Source organism: Quercus lobata, chromosome 10 (genome assembly GCF_001633185.2).
Source record: "Quercus lobata isolate SW786 chromosome 10, ValleyOak3.0 Primary Assembly, whole genome shotgun sequence".
Lineage (NCBI taxonomy): Eukaryota > Viridiplantae > Streptophyta > Magnoliopsida > Fagales > Fagaceae > Quercus > Quercus lobata.
The window spans coordinates 8741820-8757800 of record NC_044913.1 but is presented as its reverse complement, the minus strand read 5'-3'; the positions used below and the strand labels follow the sequence as shown (position 1 = coordinate 8757800).

The 15981-nt window shown below is 37.2% G+C and overlaps 2 protein-coding genes across 2 annotated transcripts; one reads left to right on the top strand and one right to left on the bottom strand.

The window, feature by feature from the left end:
- The first annotated feature begins 1908 nt into the window (after positions 1-1908).
- Positions 1909-7359, top strand: LOC115963681 (cell division cycle protein 48 homolog). Its single transcript, XM_031082775.1, has 9 exons — positions 1909-2089; positions 3389-3554; positions 3647-3875; positions 3988-4754; positions 4853-5074; positions 5190-5261; positions 5385-5666; positions 5811-6170; positions 6901-7359. The coding sequence occupies exons 1-9, from the start codon at positions 2028-2030 to the stop codon at positions 7195-7197; spliced, it is 2457 nt and encodes an 818-aa protein (XP_030938635.1). The 5' UTR covers positions 1909-2027; the 3' UTR covers positions 7198-7359.
- A 2778-nt stretch (positions 7360-10137) lies between these two features.
- On the bottom strand, positions 10138-15033 carry LOC115963700 (LRR receptor-like serine/threonine-protein kinase). The gene is made up of 2 exons (XM_031082818.1): positions 11847-15033; positions 10138-10878 (listed from the first exon to the last, which is right to left on the bottom strand). Exons 1-2 carry the CDS (start codon positions 14689-14691, stop codon positions 10373-10375), a joined length of 3351 nt encoding a protein of 1116 aa, XP_030938678.1. The 5' UTR covers positions 14692-15033; the 3' UTR covers positions 10138-10372.
- Between the last annotated feature and the right edge of the window lie 948 nt (positions 15034-15981).

The following is a 15981-nucleotide window of genomic DNA, read 5'->3' as shown; positions in this document are numbered from 1 at the left end:
ATTTCCAACCTTGCTAAAGGAAAAAAAGAGGCAAAAAGCCTTATTGGGTAGAATAAAATAAGCTGATAATTTGTTTATTTAGGGTCTGTTTGAATATCGCTTATTATTGAAAACTAAAAACTAAAAACACTGTAGCAAAATAATTTTTAAATGTGTGAATGGTGTCGTGGAACCCAGTTTTGAAAAAAAAGTTACTGAATATGGTACTTGTGAGTCCTGTGAACAATGCATGGGACCCACGGGAAAAGAAAGCTTATGTTAGGAAATATGCAAAACGCGCTTCCTAAATGGAAGCTTAAATAGTAGAGTTTTTGGGTATGTAAAAATTATAATTTAACTTTTATCAATGCGGGGCGGGGCAGGACGAGTTGGGTCTAAAAAGTCTAAACCCATCCCTGTCTCGCCTTGCTCTTTGGTACATGGCTAAAATCTTGTCCCATCCATGCCCCACCACTTTTGTGGGGCAGGAAAAATGCGCATGGGACGAAGCAGGGAGGGCTAGGGCAAAATTGCCATCTCCAAGCCTAACCTAACCCAAAAAAATTAAAACCTATTAGCCATTTTAAGTTTTTAACCTAGGCCCCATAGTTACAAACCTTCAACACTTCAACTTTGTTTCTTAAGCCTGTTTGGATTGAGGAGGGAGTGGAATGAAGTAGAGTAAAGTTAGTTGAAAATAGGCTAATTTTGGGACAATTTTACTCTGCTTTACTTTACTCTCTTTCCATCCAAATGGGCCATTAATTTTGTTTGTGTTATTTTCTTTTACTTTTTAAGTTTTGTGAGCTTCACGTGACTAGCCTGACTAGTATTCAAGTGAAGCTTAGATTTTTAAGCCTTCTACGGTTCTACACAATCCTCCACTACACGTAATCACCTAGTATTTTTTTTTTTTTTAAAAAGAAATTAGCTTATGACTTTTTCTTCTGTCATTATATAGATATACATGTTAATCATATTATATTCTGAAAAATTAATTGTTAATTTGATAATATATGTATTAAATGTATATTTTAGGCTTAAAGATTGACATACTAATTGAAATATAGACTTATAATTTTAAATTTTTTAATAATTTATATGGGTTTTAATTAATATCTCTCTCACACACACATAAAATAGTGGAAACTCTGAAATAGGCCAATACCTAAATATTTTGTTCCAATAAACAAACCAAAATAAGGTCTGAAATAGTATTTATAACATTGCTCATAATGCAATAACTAATATTTTTAAAGTAGATAAATTTATAATTGAAAACTAGTAAATCCCACATTGCCCACATTGCTAACTCATAAGACATTTTTTTTTCCTGCTTATATTCCGACTCCCTTAACTTGAAATCCTTAATCTGTTCCTTAATTTATATTTTTGGTCTTGTTTTCAAGAAAATAAATTATTTATTGTCTCATGTTATTATAATTTTAATAATTTATTTTTGCTTAATGAAAAAATTACATACAAACAAACATTCATTCATTCATATTATATAATGTTATTAAGTTTGATCATCAAATTTATAGAAAAATCTTAATGGATTATAAAGTACAAGTTCAAAATCATAATAAAAATATGATGAAAAATGTTGACGGTTAATATAGAATACCTTGGCACAATAAACAATTATAATATCAATCATTTAATTTAATATAATATGTTATATATTTGTTATTATATAAAATTTTTATTTTTAAAATATAGTACATGTCATTACTCGGTTGTTTTGTTAATTGACGCTTACGTGGCAAGATATTATTCGTTCATTGACACGTGGAACAAGATTATTGGCTAAGAGCCGTATCTCCAACAAGTCCTAGTTAAAGTTGTACTCGAACATTATCAAAAAAAAAAAAGTTGCACTCGGACTAGAACTCTTTCTCTCTTCCTATAAATATCGAAACAAAACACAAAAGGCTTTCACGTTTTTTTTTCTTAACTTTACCGAACTTAGTGTTAAAGTTAAACTCTTCCAAAAACCTTGTAGTACACGAAAGCGAAAAGCTCAGAGAAAGAGAGAGAGAAAAACCATGGCAGATCCAAGCTCTTCTGCCCCAGATCATGGGCAGCCCTCTTCTTCCTCTGCGGACCAGTACGTTTTTCACTACTTCTAATTTCTCTTTGTTTCCCATGAAAACAGTTTCCTGGGAACTTTTTATGTTTTAATTTTTGTTTCCATCGAAAGATAGCTTCTTTGGGAGTTTTTATTGTTTTCCCGGAAGATAGTTTCATGGGATTTTTTTTTGTTTTCTTTTAGGATGATGAAGATTGTTTCGTTTGGAAAATTATTACAATGTTTAAAGATATAATCTTTCTGTAGAATTTTGTGTCTGTTTGTGCTGTGCTGAAATGTGATCGGTTTGTTTTGCATATTGATTAATGGGTTAAGCTTTGCAGGGGTTTTTGTCTGTGTTGGGTTTTTGTTGAAGTTGAAGTTTTAGTTTTTTATATTGTCTTCATGGTATTGTTTTAATGTGAATGGTGAACTAGGATTAAATGTGATTGATGACAATTTGGGAATATATTTACTGGGATAATAAAAAAGAGTTACAAAAATTAAGTGGATTGTAGAGCATGTAATTTTAAGTGTAACATGTATTTGAAATAAAATTATATATGGGGGTGTGATGCTTATTGTGAGAGTTAAGCTCCTGGGATGTTTTTAATGTGTATTTTTAATTTTGAATGAGAAAATTAGTTAGAGATATTTTAAATATTCTTTTATACATGTTGGTGAATTTCAATGTCAGTCTTGGTTTTTAATAATTGTCGAATATTTACGTTTCAAGCCTATAGTTTTGATTTACATGGGTCGATTTTGTTGATGAATTCGTTGAGAAAGTTTGGTAATCTGCATTGTCATCCAATTGATAAAGGACATTGCAATTTTTTATGTTGGATGTTAACATTGCTTTTTCCACCAATATTAAAATGTAGATATACAGAAGATCTAGACTACTGATAACAGCTGAAATTTTTATGGTTTTTTTTTTTTTTTTTGGGTACGTTTGTTTGTTTTTTAACTGTTAAAAATAGTTGATTCCTGCATCACATTGTAATATGTGATAAATTGAAATTAGTTTGAAATACAGTAGAAATTTTAAGTTCCAATGAGGCTTGACCTTGAGAGGTTTATGTTGGGCACAAAACTAGTTTACGTCATTCAGTTTATTGGATAAAAAATTATCACACACTATTGTAATATGTCTCTTTTTCTTCTGTTCATTGTGTATATTTCATGTATCTCATAACTATTCAATGTTCTCTCTCTCTCTCTGCTGTCCATGTTATCACCTTGTCACTTTCCCCAAAGTTACTGGAATTCTTTATTAATTAGTTCATACTCCTTTAGCCTTTCTGCCAGTATAATTGATTTGTATGTTCAAAACAGGAAAAGTAATAAGAAGGATTATTCCACTGCAATTCTGGAACGCAAGAAGTCTCCTAATCGTCTTGTTGTTGATGAAGCTGTAACTGATGATAACTCTGTGGTTTCCATGCACCCTAATACAATGGAAAAGCTTCAGTTTTTCCGTGGGGACACTGTTTTACTTAAGGTGATTTTACATTCTATATAGCTACTTAAGAGGTGAATTTGATTTTGAGAATGTGATTCATTTCCTTTTTTTCCTTTCTTGGTGGTGTACAGGGAAAGAAGCGAAGAGACACAGTCTGTATTGTTCTTGCTGATGAACAATGTGAAGAACCAAAAATCAGAATGAACAAAGTTGTTCGATCAAATCTTAGAGTTCGTCTTGGAGATGTTATATCCGTCCATCAGTGCCCTGATGTGAAGTATGGGAAACGAGTTCACATCCTTCCGATTGATGATACAATTGAGGGTGTTAGCGGCAACTTGTTTGATGTATATTTGAAGCGTGAGTTTGCTATTTTAACTTCATCTTGGCTCATTTATTGCTTATTTTAATTAGTAATTAAGTAGTTATATAGTTTTGTGATTTTGTCTGATTCTTTTTCCTGGTTCAACAGCATATTTCTTGGAATCTTACCGACCTGTGAGGAAGGGTGACCTTTTTCTAGTCAGGGGTGGAATGAGAAGTGTTGAATTCAAGGTGATTGAGACAGACCCTGGTGAGTATTGTGTTGTCGCACCAGATACTGAAATCTTCTGTGAGGGAGACCCTATCAAACGTGAGGATGAGGAGAGATTGAATGAAGTGGGATATGATGATGTTGGTGGTGTTAGGAAGCAAATGGCTCAGATCCGTGAGCTAGTAGAACTTCCTCTTAGACACCCACAGCTCTTCAAATCAATTGGTGTGAAACCCCCAAAAGGTATCTTGCTTTATGGGCCACCTGGGTCTGGAAAAACTCTGATTGCAAGAGCTGTAGCTAATGAGACAGGTGCATTCTTCTTTTTGATTAATGGACCTGAAATAATGTCAAAGCTAGCTGGTGAGTCTGAAAGCAACTTGAGAAAGGCATTTGAGGAAGCCGAAAAGAATGCCCCGTCTATTATATTTATTGATGAGATAGATTCAATTGCTCCAAAGAGGGAAAAGACGAATGGTGAGGTGGAGAGGCGTATTGTTTCCCAACTCCTGACATTAATGGATGGTCTCAAGTCCCGAGCACATGTGATTGTCATGGGAGCTACCAATAGGCCTAATAGTATTGATCCTGCATTGAGGAGATTTGGAAGATTTGATCGTGAAATTGACATTGGTGTACCGGATGAAGTTGGAAGATTGGAAGTTCTTAGAATCCACACAAAGAATATGAAACTTGCAGATGATGTGAGATTCTTTCTACTGTTTTCTCAAATGTTATTTAAAACATCATTTTCTTTATGGTGATAACATTATCTTATGTTTTAATTGGTATTGTGTTTCAGGTTGATCTTGAAAGAGTTTCGAAAGATACCCATGGTTATGTTGGCGCAGATCTTGCTGCTCTTTGCACAGAGGCTGCTCTTCAGTGCATTCGGGAGAAAATGGATGTCATTGACTTAGAGGATGAAACTATTGATGCTGAGGTGTTAAATTCGATGGCTGTGAGTAATGAACACTTCCAATCTGCATTGGGAACTTCAAATCCATCAGCGCTACGTGAAACAGTGAGTTTTGAAAAGAAGTCTTGTTTTACTTCATATGGAAATTGTTTCTCTTTGGGCTACTTTAGACGCCATATGCATTTACAGGAGATAACAATCATGATTTCTTGTTTGGTAGGTTGTGGAGGTTCCTAATGTTTCCTGGGAAGATGTGGGAGGTTTGGACAATGTTAAAAGAGAGCTTCAGGAGGTTTGTACTTTGTTCCATCTTGATTTTTCCCTTCTGAAAAATGCGTTTTAGAGCATTCTCCTGTCTCTGTTAGATTTCATTTATGTACACTAAATTTCATATCAATTTTTTGGCATCTTGCAGACTGTCCAATACCCAGTGGAGCATCCTGAGAAGTTTGAGAAATTTGGCATGTCACCTTCTAAAGGTGTTCTCTTTTATGGGCCTCCTGGCTGTGGTAAAACACTACTTGCAAAAGCAATTGCCAATGAATGCCAGGCAAATTTCATTAGTGTCAAAGGACCTGAGTTGCTGACAATGTGGTTTGGAGAAAGTGAGGCAAATGTGCGTGAGATATTTGACAAGGCTAGGCAGTCAGCTCCATGTGTCCTTTTCTTTGACGAACTAGACTCTATTGCAACTCAGGTACTGACCATTTAGGCTGTACTTTCACATATCCATTCACCTCTAAACAAGCACAAACACAAAAACAACTTATTGCTGTTAATTGCAAAGTATTGTACTAAGACTAATGGTTTATTTTGATTATTTGATGGTCCCTACTTTCAGCGTGGTGGCTCTGTTGGTGATGCTGGTGGTGCTGCAGACAGAGTACTAAACCAACTTCTGACAGAAATGGATGGTATGACAGCCAAGAAAACAGTGTTCATTATTGGGGCAACAAACAGACCAGACATTATTGATTCAGCTTTGCTCAGGCCTGGACGTCTGGACCAGTTGATTTATATCCCGCTTCCAGATGAGGCTTCCCGTCATCAGATATTTAAAGCATGTTTGCGGAAATCGCCCATCTCTAAGGAGGTTGACCTTGCAGCTCTTGCACGGTATACTCAAGGGTTCAGTGGTGCAGATATCACTGAAATTTGTCAGCGTGCCTGCAAATATGCTATTAGGGAAAATATTGAGAAGGTAAGTGCTTTTCCCAAATTTGAAGTTGCATTTAGCAAAGCATTAGTTTCATAAGCATATTGTTCTTAGACCACCTTGGTTGTGTGGAAGACAGCAAGTTACCAAAACTAATTATTGCTGGTCTAGTAAAGCTGCTCACTCGGTGTGAGAATTCTTTGATTAGTGTGTTTATATAAGGTGTAATTTTTCCTTGATTTGGTAGACATATGGCACCCTTTTTGATGGTGTAAATGGCTGTTCTAAATAATTTTTTTGTTCTGTACACTCTGTTCATGTTATCATGCTTCATAGTTTTATTTATTCATTATATATATATATATATATATATATATATAACATGATTATAGTTCTTTAGAAAATTTGAATTTGCTAATCTTAAAATGTTAAATGCCAACAAGGCTATTACAAATTATTTATTGTTCCATTGTTCCTCCTCTCATAGCTTATATAAATGCTTTAATTCTTTTTTTGTTGGCTGTGCATATGAAAGTAAAATATTATTCAGGTTTGATGGTTTTACAATTTGTAGAATTCTGTATTTGCTCCTGTAATGTTGGTTGGCCTTGGTTTATTATTATTGTTATTATGGGTGGATGACCTTGGGTTGATAATATGCACATCCTGCATGCACATCGTTGTTCTCCCACCCCTTCCTATATCTTCTTCTGCTCTACTTAAAAATGAAGGACTTCATATTCCTAATATCCTCTTTGTTCAACCCATCTAACAGGATATTGAGAGGGAGAGAAGGAAGAGAGAGAACCCTGAAGCTATGGAGGAGGATGACATTGATGAGGTTCCTGAGATAAAGGCAGCACACTTTGAAGAGTCGATGAAATATGCCCGCCGAAGTGTCAGTGATGCAGACATCAGGAAATACCAGCTCTTTGCTCAGACTTTACAACAATCACGTGGTTTCGGATCTGAGTTCCGGTTTCCAGATCGAACTGAGAGTGCTGCAGCAGGAGCTTCAGACCCATTTTCCTCTGCCACTGCTGCCGGAGATGATGATGATCTGTACAGCTAAAGTTGAAACCAATAACTGTTTTAAGTGCTGCAGCTGATATGTTACATCCACTGCCATGAATTTCATGTTTTATTCTGCTTAGGAACAATTGTAGCGTAGCTTTTAAGTTTCTATATCACTGTTAGTTATTTTTTTTGCTATGAAAAAACTTCTTTTAATTTATATGGTTTGCTTTGTGGGTTGGATCTTCAACCATGTGAAAATAGGGCAAGACTTCTTTCCAGTATTTCAGTAAACTGGATGAGATATGAGATCAACACATGGCCGTTGTTAGATATGTGTTGTGTCCGTGTTTTGTCTAGTTTATTGGAGCACTAGATGCAAGTCAAACCCATAAATATATGGCTGAATATCTTCTCTTTTTTCTCCACTTCAGAGAAATTGCATACTTGAAATGAAAAATGTGGGACACTGCTCACCTGTTCCCCCTGACCCTTCCCCCAACAAACTGGAGTGACAACCAAAAGGTGATGAGACGTTTTGATGGACACATCCTTGTGTTAAAATCAATGAAAACATAATTATCTAACAAAAGATGTGAAACATTTGGGTTGGGACATTAGGTCTTGTCCGAGTGTAATAATGGACCTATATGACAACACAATAAGGTATTTCTATCATGGAGATGAAGATGCATCTCCAACCAAATAGAAAAAGATGAAGATGTGGCCCCAACCAAGATATATACAGGGGAACAGTGTAATATCCTGGTTGTTAGTGAACACAAAAATATTACTGTCATATATGATTTTCACATGGAGATTCTGTTCCCCCCTCCTCGTAGAGCCAAACTAACTTAGACAGGTTTTGTGACCAAAAACGATTCTGCAAATAGGGTTAGTTTTTAAGTGGATAGGAAAATATTGTTGGCTTATTATATCATCTAATTAATAACATACCAATAATAAGCCTTGCCATCATGCTTAACACTCATAATTTTTCCTGTTGAAATGATGTTACACAAAGAAAATCTGATTCAATTCTGGGTTCTTGTATCTTCTAATTATCAGTCATCTCTTAGCTCTAATTATGCAATTCCAGCTTGGCCACTAGTTCTTGTGGCAAACTGTCACAAAGGATTTACTACTGTTTACCACATCTTTTTTCGTAATCTTTTTAATCTCATGCCTCAGTTTTCAACCATCCATTTTTTATCATATCATAAGTCTAGTTTCATCCATTTCACCTGAAAAGAATTCTCCATGGTAACATGTTTGTGTACCTCAATGTGTTTCAGTATAAAGTGTCACTTCCTTTAAAAATTTTACTGAGCACCAGCCAAAATTTTATCTTATAATTTGATTGGATCCTAGCTAGATCCAAGTTAGCTGGGAAGCAGACCTCACTTAGATCTGCCAAAATCAACACCAACCCACCTATTTGCCTACACTATCCAAGGGATACCAAAGTTTTGGTCCCTTTGATTGCCAAAATCAACTACTAGTCCTTTGTTAAAGCTGTGCTGATAGTGAACCACATGGCAGTCACCATCTTGATGTAAATTCATGTGGGATCCCATGTAACATGCACACATGCGGTGGACCCTATGACCACACAAAATATACATCATATTAATTTAAGTACTTATGATCTACGTTGGGAATCTTTGATACATTCTATCAAGGCCCAAAATTTCCTGGTTTCTCTGAAATATATTTTTGATGCCAGCAGTGTATCTCAGAGCTCACATGTTGGTCCATTAAGTTGCTAGAATCTTTATCACTTTGTGGTCAACTTGCATGTGCATCACGTGAGAGCAAACAGAGAGCTACTAGAGTTAGCTTGGAACTTTGCTGCATATAATATTAGTATAAGAAGATAAAGAAGATACTGCAAGCACAGCCTAGCATTGCCACGACTAAGACTTATTGCTCAAGTGAGCTACCAACAAAGCAAAGCTTCCAACAAATATGTAAAGTGGTCTTCAAGTCTTGCACCAATATTTTGTGGTGCTTCCCGCTGCAGTATCTTTGTGAAAGATCAGTAGCTCTTCTTTGTAGTACCTAGTTACATACAGAGCCAAAAGTTTTTGTATGAGGAAAATAGTTGGTCACATTTTGTAATTATTACTTATAAACTCAAGATCCACCAGGTAAAAATATGGGACTTGACACACATTCACACAGCACACAACATACTCAAACAATCTAATCCATTTTAATTGTGCAAAATAATTAAAATTTATCAAAGGGAGAAGAAAATATGAAGAATTTCTTGTTTTTTTTTTGTCCTTTTGGTTAGTATTTGAAGGACTTCTTTGTCAGTCATCATTTCTAGTCTCTATCTTTATCCAAGAATAAGTGGTGGCAAGTTAAAATGTATTGTACACAAGTATTGATGTATACATGTATGTACATCTGTATACATCAGTTAATATTTGGAAAAGACGTTTGGCTTGTTTCTAGTTGTATTTGCACATCGAGTTATCATTTTTTCGTAATTAAGTTTTTTAAGTGCCCATTGAATGTTGTGTGGTTCCATTTCACGTGGTGTGGGGACCTAGATGGAAGCATGAAATCAAAGAAGCTTCTTTCTTATCCTTAACTCAACAATTATCAAGAGAGATAAGGGGATCACAATGCCCAATCATTGCACACATTTCCCACAACCACACATCAGAGAGAGAGAGAGAGATCACTTTCTAAAATTCTTTTTCATCCCTGGTGACATAAATAACACAGTCACACACATCCATCAACACATCCCCTTGCTCCTTTTAGGAGAAGTGATGGAAAATGACTTTGCAATGAAGCAACAATTTGTGTTCCTTTCTCTTTCTTAGGCACATTGTTTAATTTGGTAATACTATATATGTATATGAAAAAAAAAAAAAAAAAAAAAAAGAAGTACGAAGACATGTTGGAATTGCATCATGTTCAATGCAAAATTGCACTGGATACAAGCTATATCCAAAAAAAAAAAAAAAATGCAATCTTTTTAGATGTGAAAACAAGTTTGAATTTGGGAAATATCAAATAATCACATTTACTAGGGACAACAATTTCAAGTTGCTATACACTCATTTTGCTTAACTTGTTTTCAAATTATCCAAAATATTGATCCTTGCTAACTCTTTACAGTTTCTTTATATATTAAAAAACCTCTACAACTACAAATCAATATTGGAACATATATATTTCCCTTACTACATAATGACACATAAAAATCTATATAGCTATTGATGTTCTGATATATAACCAGCTGAGGAAGATGAATAAGCAAATGAGCAATGAGAAGAGCCTTGGAGGAGTAGCAGTTGAGCTGGTGTCACCGACGATGATGAAATTGAATACGATGGCTTTTCCATCTTTTTCAATGAATTGCTATTCAGCTTGTGGTCCTCATTTCCTATGGTGGGCTCATGTTGAATTTCTCTTAATAATGCTGCCACATCTTTCATTGTCGGTCGATCTTCAGCACGATTGCTTGTACATAGGAGGGAGATTCCTAAGGCCTGTAACATTTCTTGAATTTGGGTGTCTGGATGGCCTTGAAGCTTGGGGTCTAGGATCTCAACTGGGTCATTCTTGCTCTTCAGGTGGTCACGTACCCATTGAATCACATGTTGCCCATCAGGAAATGATGGATCCACCGGTCTTTTCCCGGTTATGATCTCTAGTAAAACGACCCCAAAGCTATATACGTCACTCTTTTCTGTGATCTTTAGCATACAACCATATTCTGCAATATAAACCATATGAAGTAAAAATAAAAATGTTAAAAATTAACTCAGTTCAATTTTCACAGATATGAAATGATCAATTTGTGTCACCAATTATTAGAGGCACAGGTACAAGGTACAAGTGTAAATAGTGAAAATATAAAATCCAAAAGAGATCAAGTATATCACAGCTAAGTAGGGCAATTGTCTGGCCACATAAAGTGTGGTGTTTTGGATTCTTGCCATTCACGGTACATATGTCATATGCTATACCAAATTTCTTGTCCGGAACCAATTCACCCTTTTTTTTTTCTCTTTTTATACAATGGAGTGGTGTTCTAGTCTTTTAACCAGATTATTTCATTTATTGTTCATGAAATACTCTCATAAGCTCATGGACTATTAGTATGGTAAATTAAAAGGACTAATAGTATGGTAAATTAAATTTAAGACTTCCGAGTTTATATCACACCGCAAATTAATGAGCTCAGCACACATCTATGATATACCCAATGGAATAGTTCACTTCACCTATCAAATACAAATATGCATGTACTTTACAACCAAATATATGAGGAAGCCAAAGGCCTTGTAGTTGAATTGGCACCTCCCCATGCACAAAATGCTTGGGGGTCTAGGGGGGAAGGGCTCGAGTTGCGATGTTAGCAGCATATTGTAGTTATTTCTTAAAAAAAAAATATGAGGAACAAACAAAGCGACAACAAACAACTATCATAGAAATGGAAGTGTCCAAAAAAGTGGTTTTATGATTTTATCCCATCTCATCCTATGTTAGCAAAGGCCTTACGTCACTAAACAATGATTAACTCATTAATCACATTACTAATCAAGCTTTTAGTATCTAACAACTCATAAATCACATTTGTCTAATCAACATAATCATCTCCTAAACTAGATAATTAAATTAGTAGCCTAATAATAGTAACAAATTATATCCAAAAGAAAAAGGGTAAAGTTTGATACATACCAGGAGCAATATAGCCATAAGATCCAGCAAATTGTGGAATAGCCGAGAATGAATTATTATTGTCTTCTACAAACCTTGCAAACCCAAAATCAGCCAAACAAGCCTCATACCTATCCCCTAACAATATATTGTGGGCCTTCACATCCCGGTGCAAGATAGCAGGCACACAATCATGATGCAAGTAAGCAAGCCCTTCAGCCACACCTAATGCTATCTTGAGCCGAATCTCCCACTCCACTAATCCTGCGCACCCCTCATGTAACAATGTGTCCAAATTACCGTTAGCCAAGTAGTCATAGAAAAGCAGCTTCGTTTTTCTATTAGCTCCCCAACCTAACAACCGCACGATATTTCGGTGTCGGATTCGTGCCAGTGTGGCAATCTCGGACGAAAAGGCCGATGCAGACAACTTTTCTGATGACCGAAATTTTTTAACGGCAATCATTAAGTTTGACGGAAATATTGTGGCTTTGTAAACGACACCAGATCGACCTCGGCCCAATATGTTGCCAGGTGTCAATGATTTTGCCACATCGGAAATTGACAGGTCTAATTTCTGGTAAAGTGTCACTTCCCAAGGTGGGCTCATTTCCACATCAGCATTGGGATCGTCTTGGGCCCCACCAAGGCCTTTCTTCTTTGAGTTCACCACGATATAGAGCGCCGAGATGAGCAAAGCGCAAGCAGCGCACAATAGAACTATCATTGCCACACGCGCTGCCTCGGCGCGTGTACTAGATTTTGGAGATAATTTGGGATTTTCTGAGTTGCAATCATTGGCGGCGAAGCAGAGAGAGGGGTTTCCGGCGAGGACGCTGAGAGGGAGGCTGGCGAAGAACGAAGTGTTTGGCACGCGCCCTGAGAAGTTATTGAAGGAGACGTTGAGGACCACGAGATTTTGAAGGTCCGCGAGATATTGGAGATCGCCGGAGAGATGGTTGTGAGAGAGATCTAATACTCCGAGCTTGTCTAACCCAGCGAACTCCACCGGAATCTCGCCGGAAAGTTGGTTCCAACTCAGATTCAATGCAATCTCCAGCGCAGGAATCTTCCCCAGACTCGCCGGAATATTCCCCGACAGTTCGTTGCTACTCAGATCGAACAACTGTAACTTCGAAAGCGAACCGAGTTGACTCGGAATCGTACCAGAAAGCTTGTTCTTCCCGAGGATAAGTTTGGTGAGTGAACTCAGCGATCCAAGACTCGGACTCAGAACGCCTTCAATCAAGTTATCCGAAAAGTCAATATACTGCAACGAAACAAGGTGGCTTAACTCACCGGGAACCTCTCCGGCGATCAAATTCGAATGCAAATCGAGAAACGTCAAGTTTCGGCAACCCGAAATCTCGGCCGGCACCCCACCCGATATCCGATTCGATCCGAGATCCAAGAAATCCAGATTCTCCAAGGCCCCAATCTGTCTCGGTATCGGCCCCGTGAGCTTGTTTCCATTAGCTCGGAACCGAATCAGAGACGAACACTTTCCGATACTTTCCGGTATCTCGCCCGATAAATCGTTGGAGAGAAGCAACAGCTTGTTCAGCTTCTTGAGCTCGAAGATTCCTTGAGGAATGTTTTCGGTTAAACCGTTTTGAGACAAATCAACGGCTTCGAGATTCTGACATTTGGAGATTGAAGATGGAATGGGACCCACCAGCTGGTTTTGCCACAAGAAAAGCAGCTGAAGTTTCGGGAGGTTTCCGATTTCGGGTGGTATCGTACCGGCGATACGGTTGTTGTCTAACTCGATGTGAGTGAGCTCCGTACAGTTTCCGAGTTGTGCTGGGATTTCGCCCGATATCTGATTCATGCTCAGCTGAAGTTCCTGCAAAGCCGATAAGTTTCCGAAACTTTCCGGAATGTTTCCGGTTAGCGAGTTCATCGAAACGTCGAAAACCGTTAAGTTCTTGCAGTTCCCAAGCTCTGATGGAATAGCACCCACCAAGCTGTTCTGCCATACCAGAAGATTTCGGAGGCTTTTCAGGTTTCCGAGACTTTTCGGTATTGAACCGGTGAGTGAGTTTTCGTAGAGGTAGATGTTTTGGAGGGCGGTGCAGTCGCCGAGTTCAGGTGGGATTTGGCCGGAGAGGAGAGTTGTGTAGATGGCTATGGTTTCGAGCTTCTTGAGGAGGCCGAGACTCGGAGGAAGGAAACCCGAGACGCTTGTTTCGGCTAGGCCTAACATGGTCAACTCGGTACAATTCCCGATTTCTCGGGGTATAAGGCCTCCGAGATTCTTGTTTCCACCGGCTCTTATCACCTGGAGGTTCTTCAAGTTGCCTATGGAACTGGGTATTTCTCCATTGAGCTGGTTGTCATAGAGAGTCAGCCATTTCAAGCTTGCGAGGTTGCCAATTTGAACCGGAATTGAGCCTTCTAGCTGGTTTGAGTTGAGGTGGATTTCTTGGAGCTTAAGCAAGTTGCAAATCTCAGATGGGATTTCACCGGTTAGCGCATTGTCACTCAAGTCCAAGTAATACAGTTCATGTAGTGTAGCAATCTGTGTTGGGATTGAACCCGTGAGGTTTGTACTAGAAAGTACAACCTTGGTTAATGAAACCAATGAAGAGAGATTAGTTGGAACTGTACCATATAAATCCAAGTACCTTAACTCCAATTCCACAACCTCCTTGTTGATGTTGCAAGTGATTCCAGACCACCCACATGGAGTTTCATCACTTGGGTTCCAATTAGACAAGGCCACAGTGGATCCATTTAGGCTTTGCTTCCATGAAAGAAGAGCTTCGCCTTGTGGATTAACGGCGAAAGCTACAAAAGGGTTCAAGAGGGAAATGGTAATAATTGTTAGGAAAGAGAAGAGGGTGTTCCATGGATTTACAGGCATTACAGCTATGCTACAAAGTGTAATGAGAGAGGAAGAAAGTACACAAAGGAAGAGGGTTTGGTTGGTTGAGTTGAGGCTAGGGAGAGGGACAATGGGAGGAACCAAATCATGTCTTGTGGGCTACAAGTTTTTTAAGTGGTATATGTATAAATAAATTGAAAGACCCAGAATCCCCGGATCCAAGAACAGCTAGGCCATGATGTTTTTATGCAGAGAGAAATGAAATTTTAGATGGTTGTTTTTTAGCATTTATTTATGGTTGATGATGGAGAAGAGGTGGGGGGGAAGGGAGGGATAACTGTTTTTTTAATTCAAATGGAAAGTGGGAGAGCTTGGTGAGAGTCACTTTTGTCTCTGATTTTCTGGTGTGAACTTTATCCTTTTTATATGTGGGTATGTACAAAATAATCTTAATTTTTTTTTTTTTTTTTTTGCTTTTTTAGTTTAAAGAAAAGAATTGAGAACTAAAAAAAAAATATCAGTAAGTGAAAAGGTTTTGTCACTTGCTGCATAATTTGGCCAATTAGCACTGAAGGGTCTGAGTCAGCCTTGTCTAGAGTAGAGTTGGATGAGTCTACTACTACTAGGATTGAGACCACTTCACAAATTTTAGTTCTGGATCCAAAAACATTTAATTTTCACTAGAAAGGAACTTATAGTTTTACTGATGATAATGATATTTAAACTTGTATTAGTGGGTGAGGGTTCATTTTCCAATTTTGTTTCATTTGGAGCCTACAAAATTGCTGTATTGGAAGAACAGAAATCACTTCAGATTGATTTTGAATCTATGTCCAAAAATATCCCTTCAAAGGTTTTCAAAAGCTGCAAAAAGATTTGTTGGAACAAATACAATGCTGCATTGTTCTCTGCTCTTACCATAACCTGTGAGTCCATTTTTATCTAAATTTTGGAGGGGACTTAGATCTTGATCATTCATATGGGATACAGACCTTAATCCTGTTATTGAAATTGTAACAGTTTCAGATTTAGATCTATATTAGAAAAATATAGACTTAGATCCAGATGCTTGTAAACCAGCCTCTTCGAATCTCAAATAAATTCAAGATGAGATCTATGACATGGTCCATTTGTCCTATGAAATTCATATGCTAATTAACAATGTGCTTATTATTTAAAAAATAACACACTCAAATGAAACTTTTTGTAACCATTGTTTATGTCATGTACAAATTCAACATTTTAAGGTCATCCATGACAAGAGCTAAGGTGCTGATTCTGCAGAATTTGTATTAAAAAAATGGGGCTTTGTTTTCAACATAATTAAAT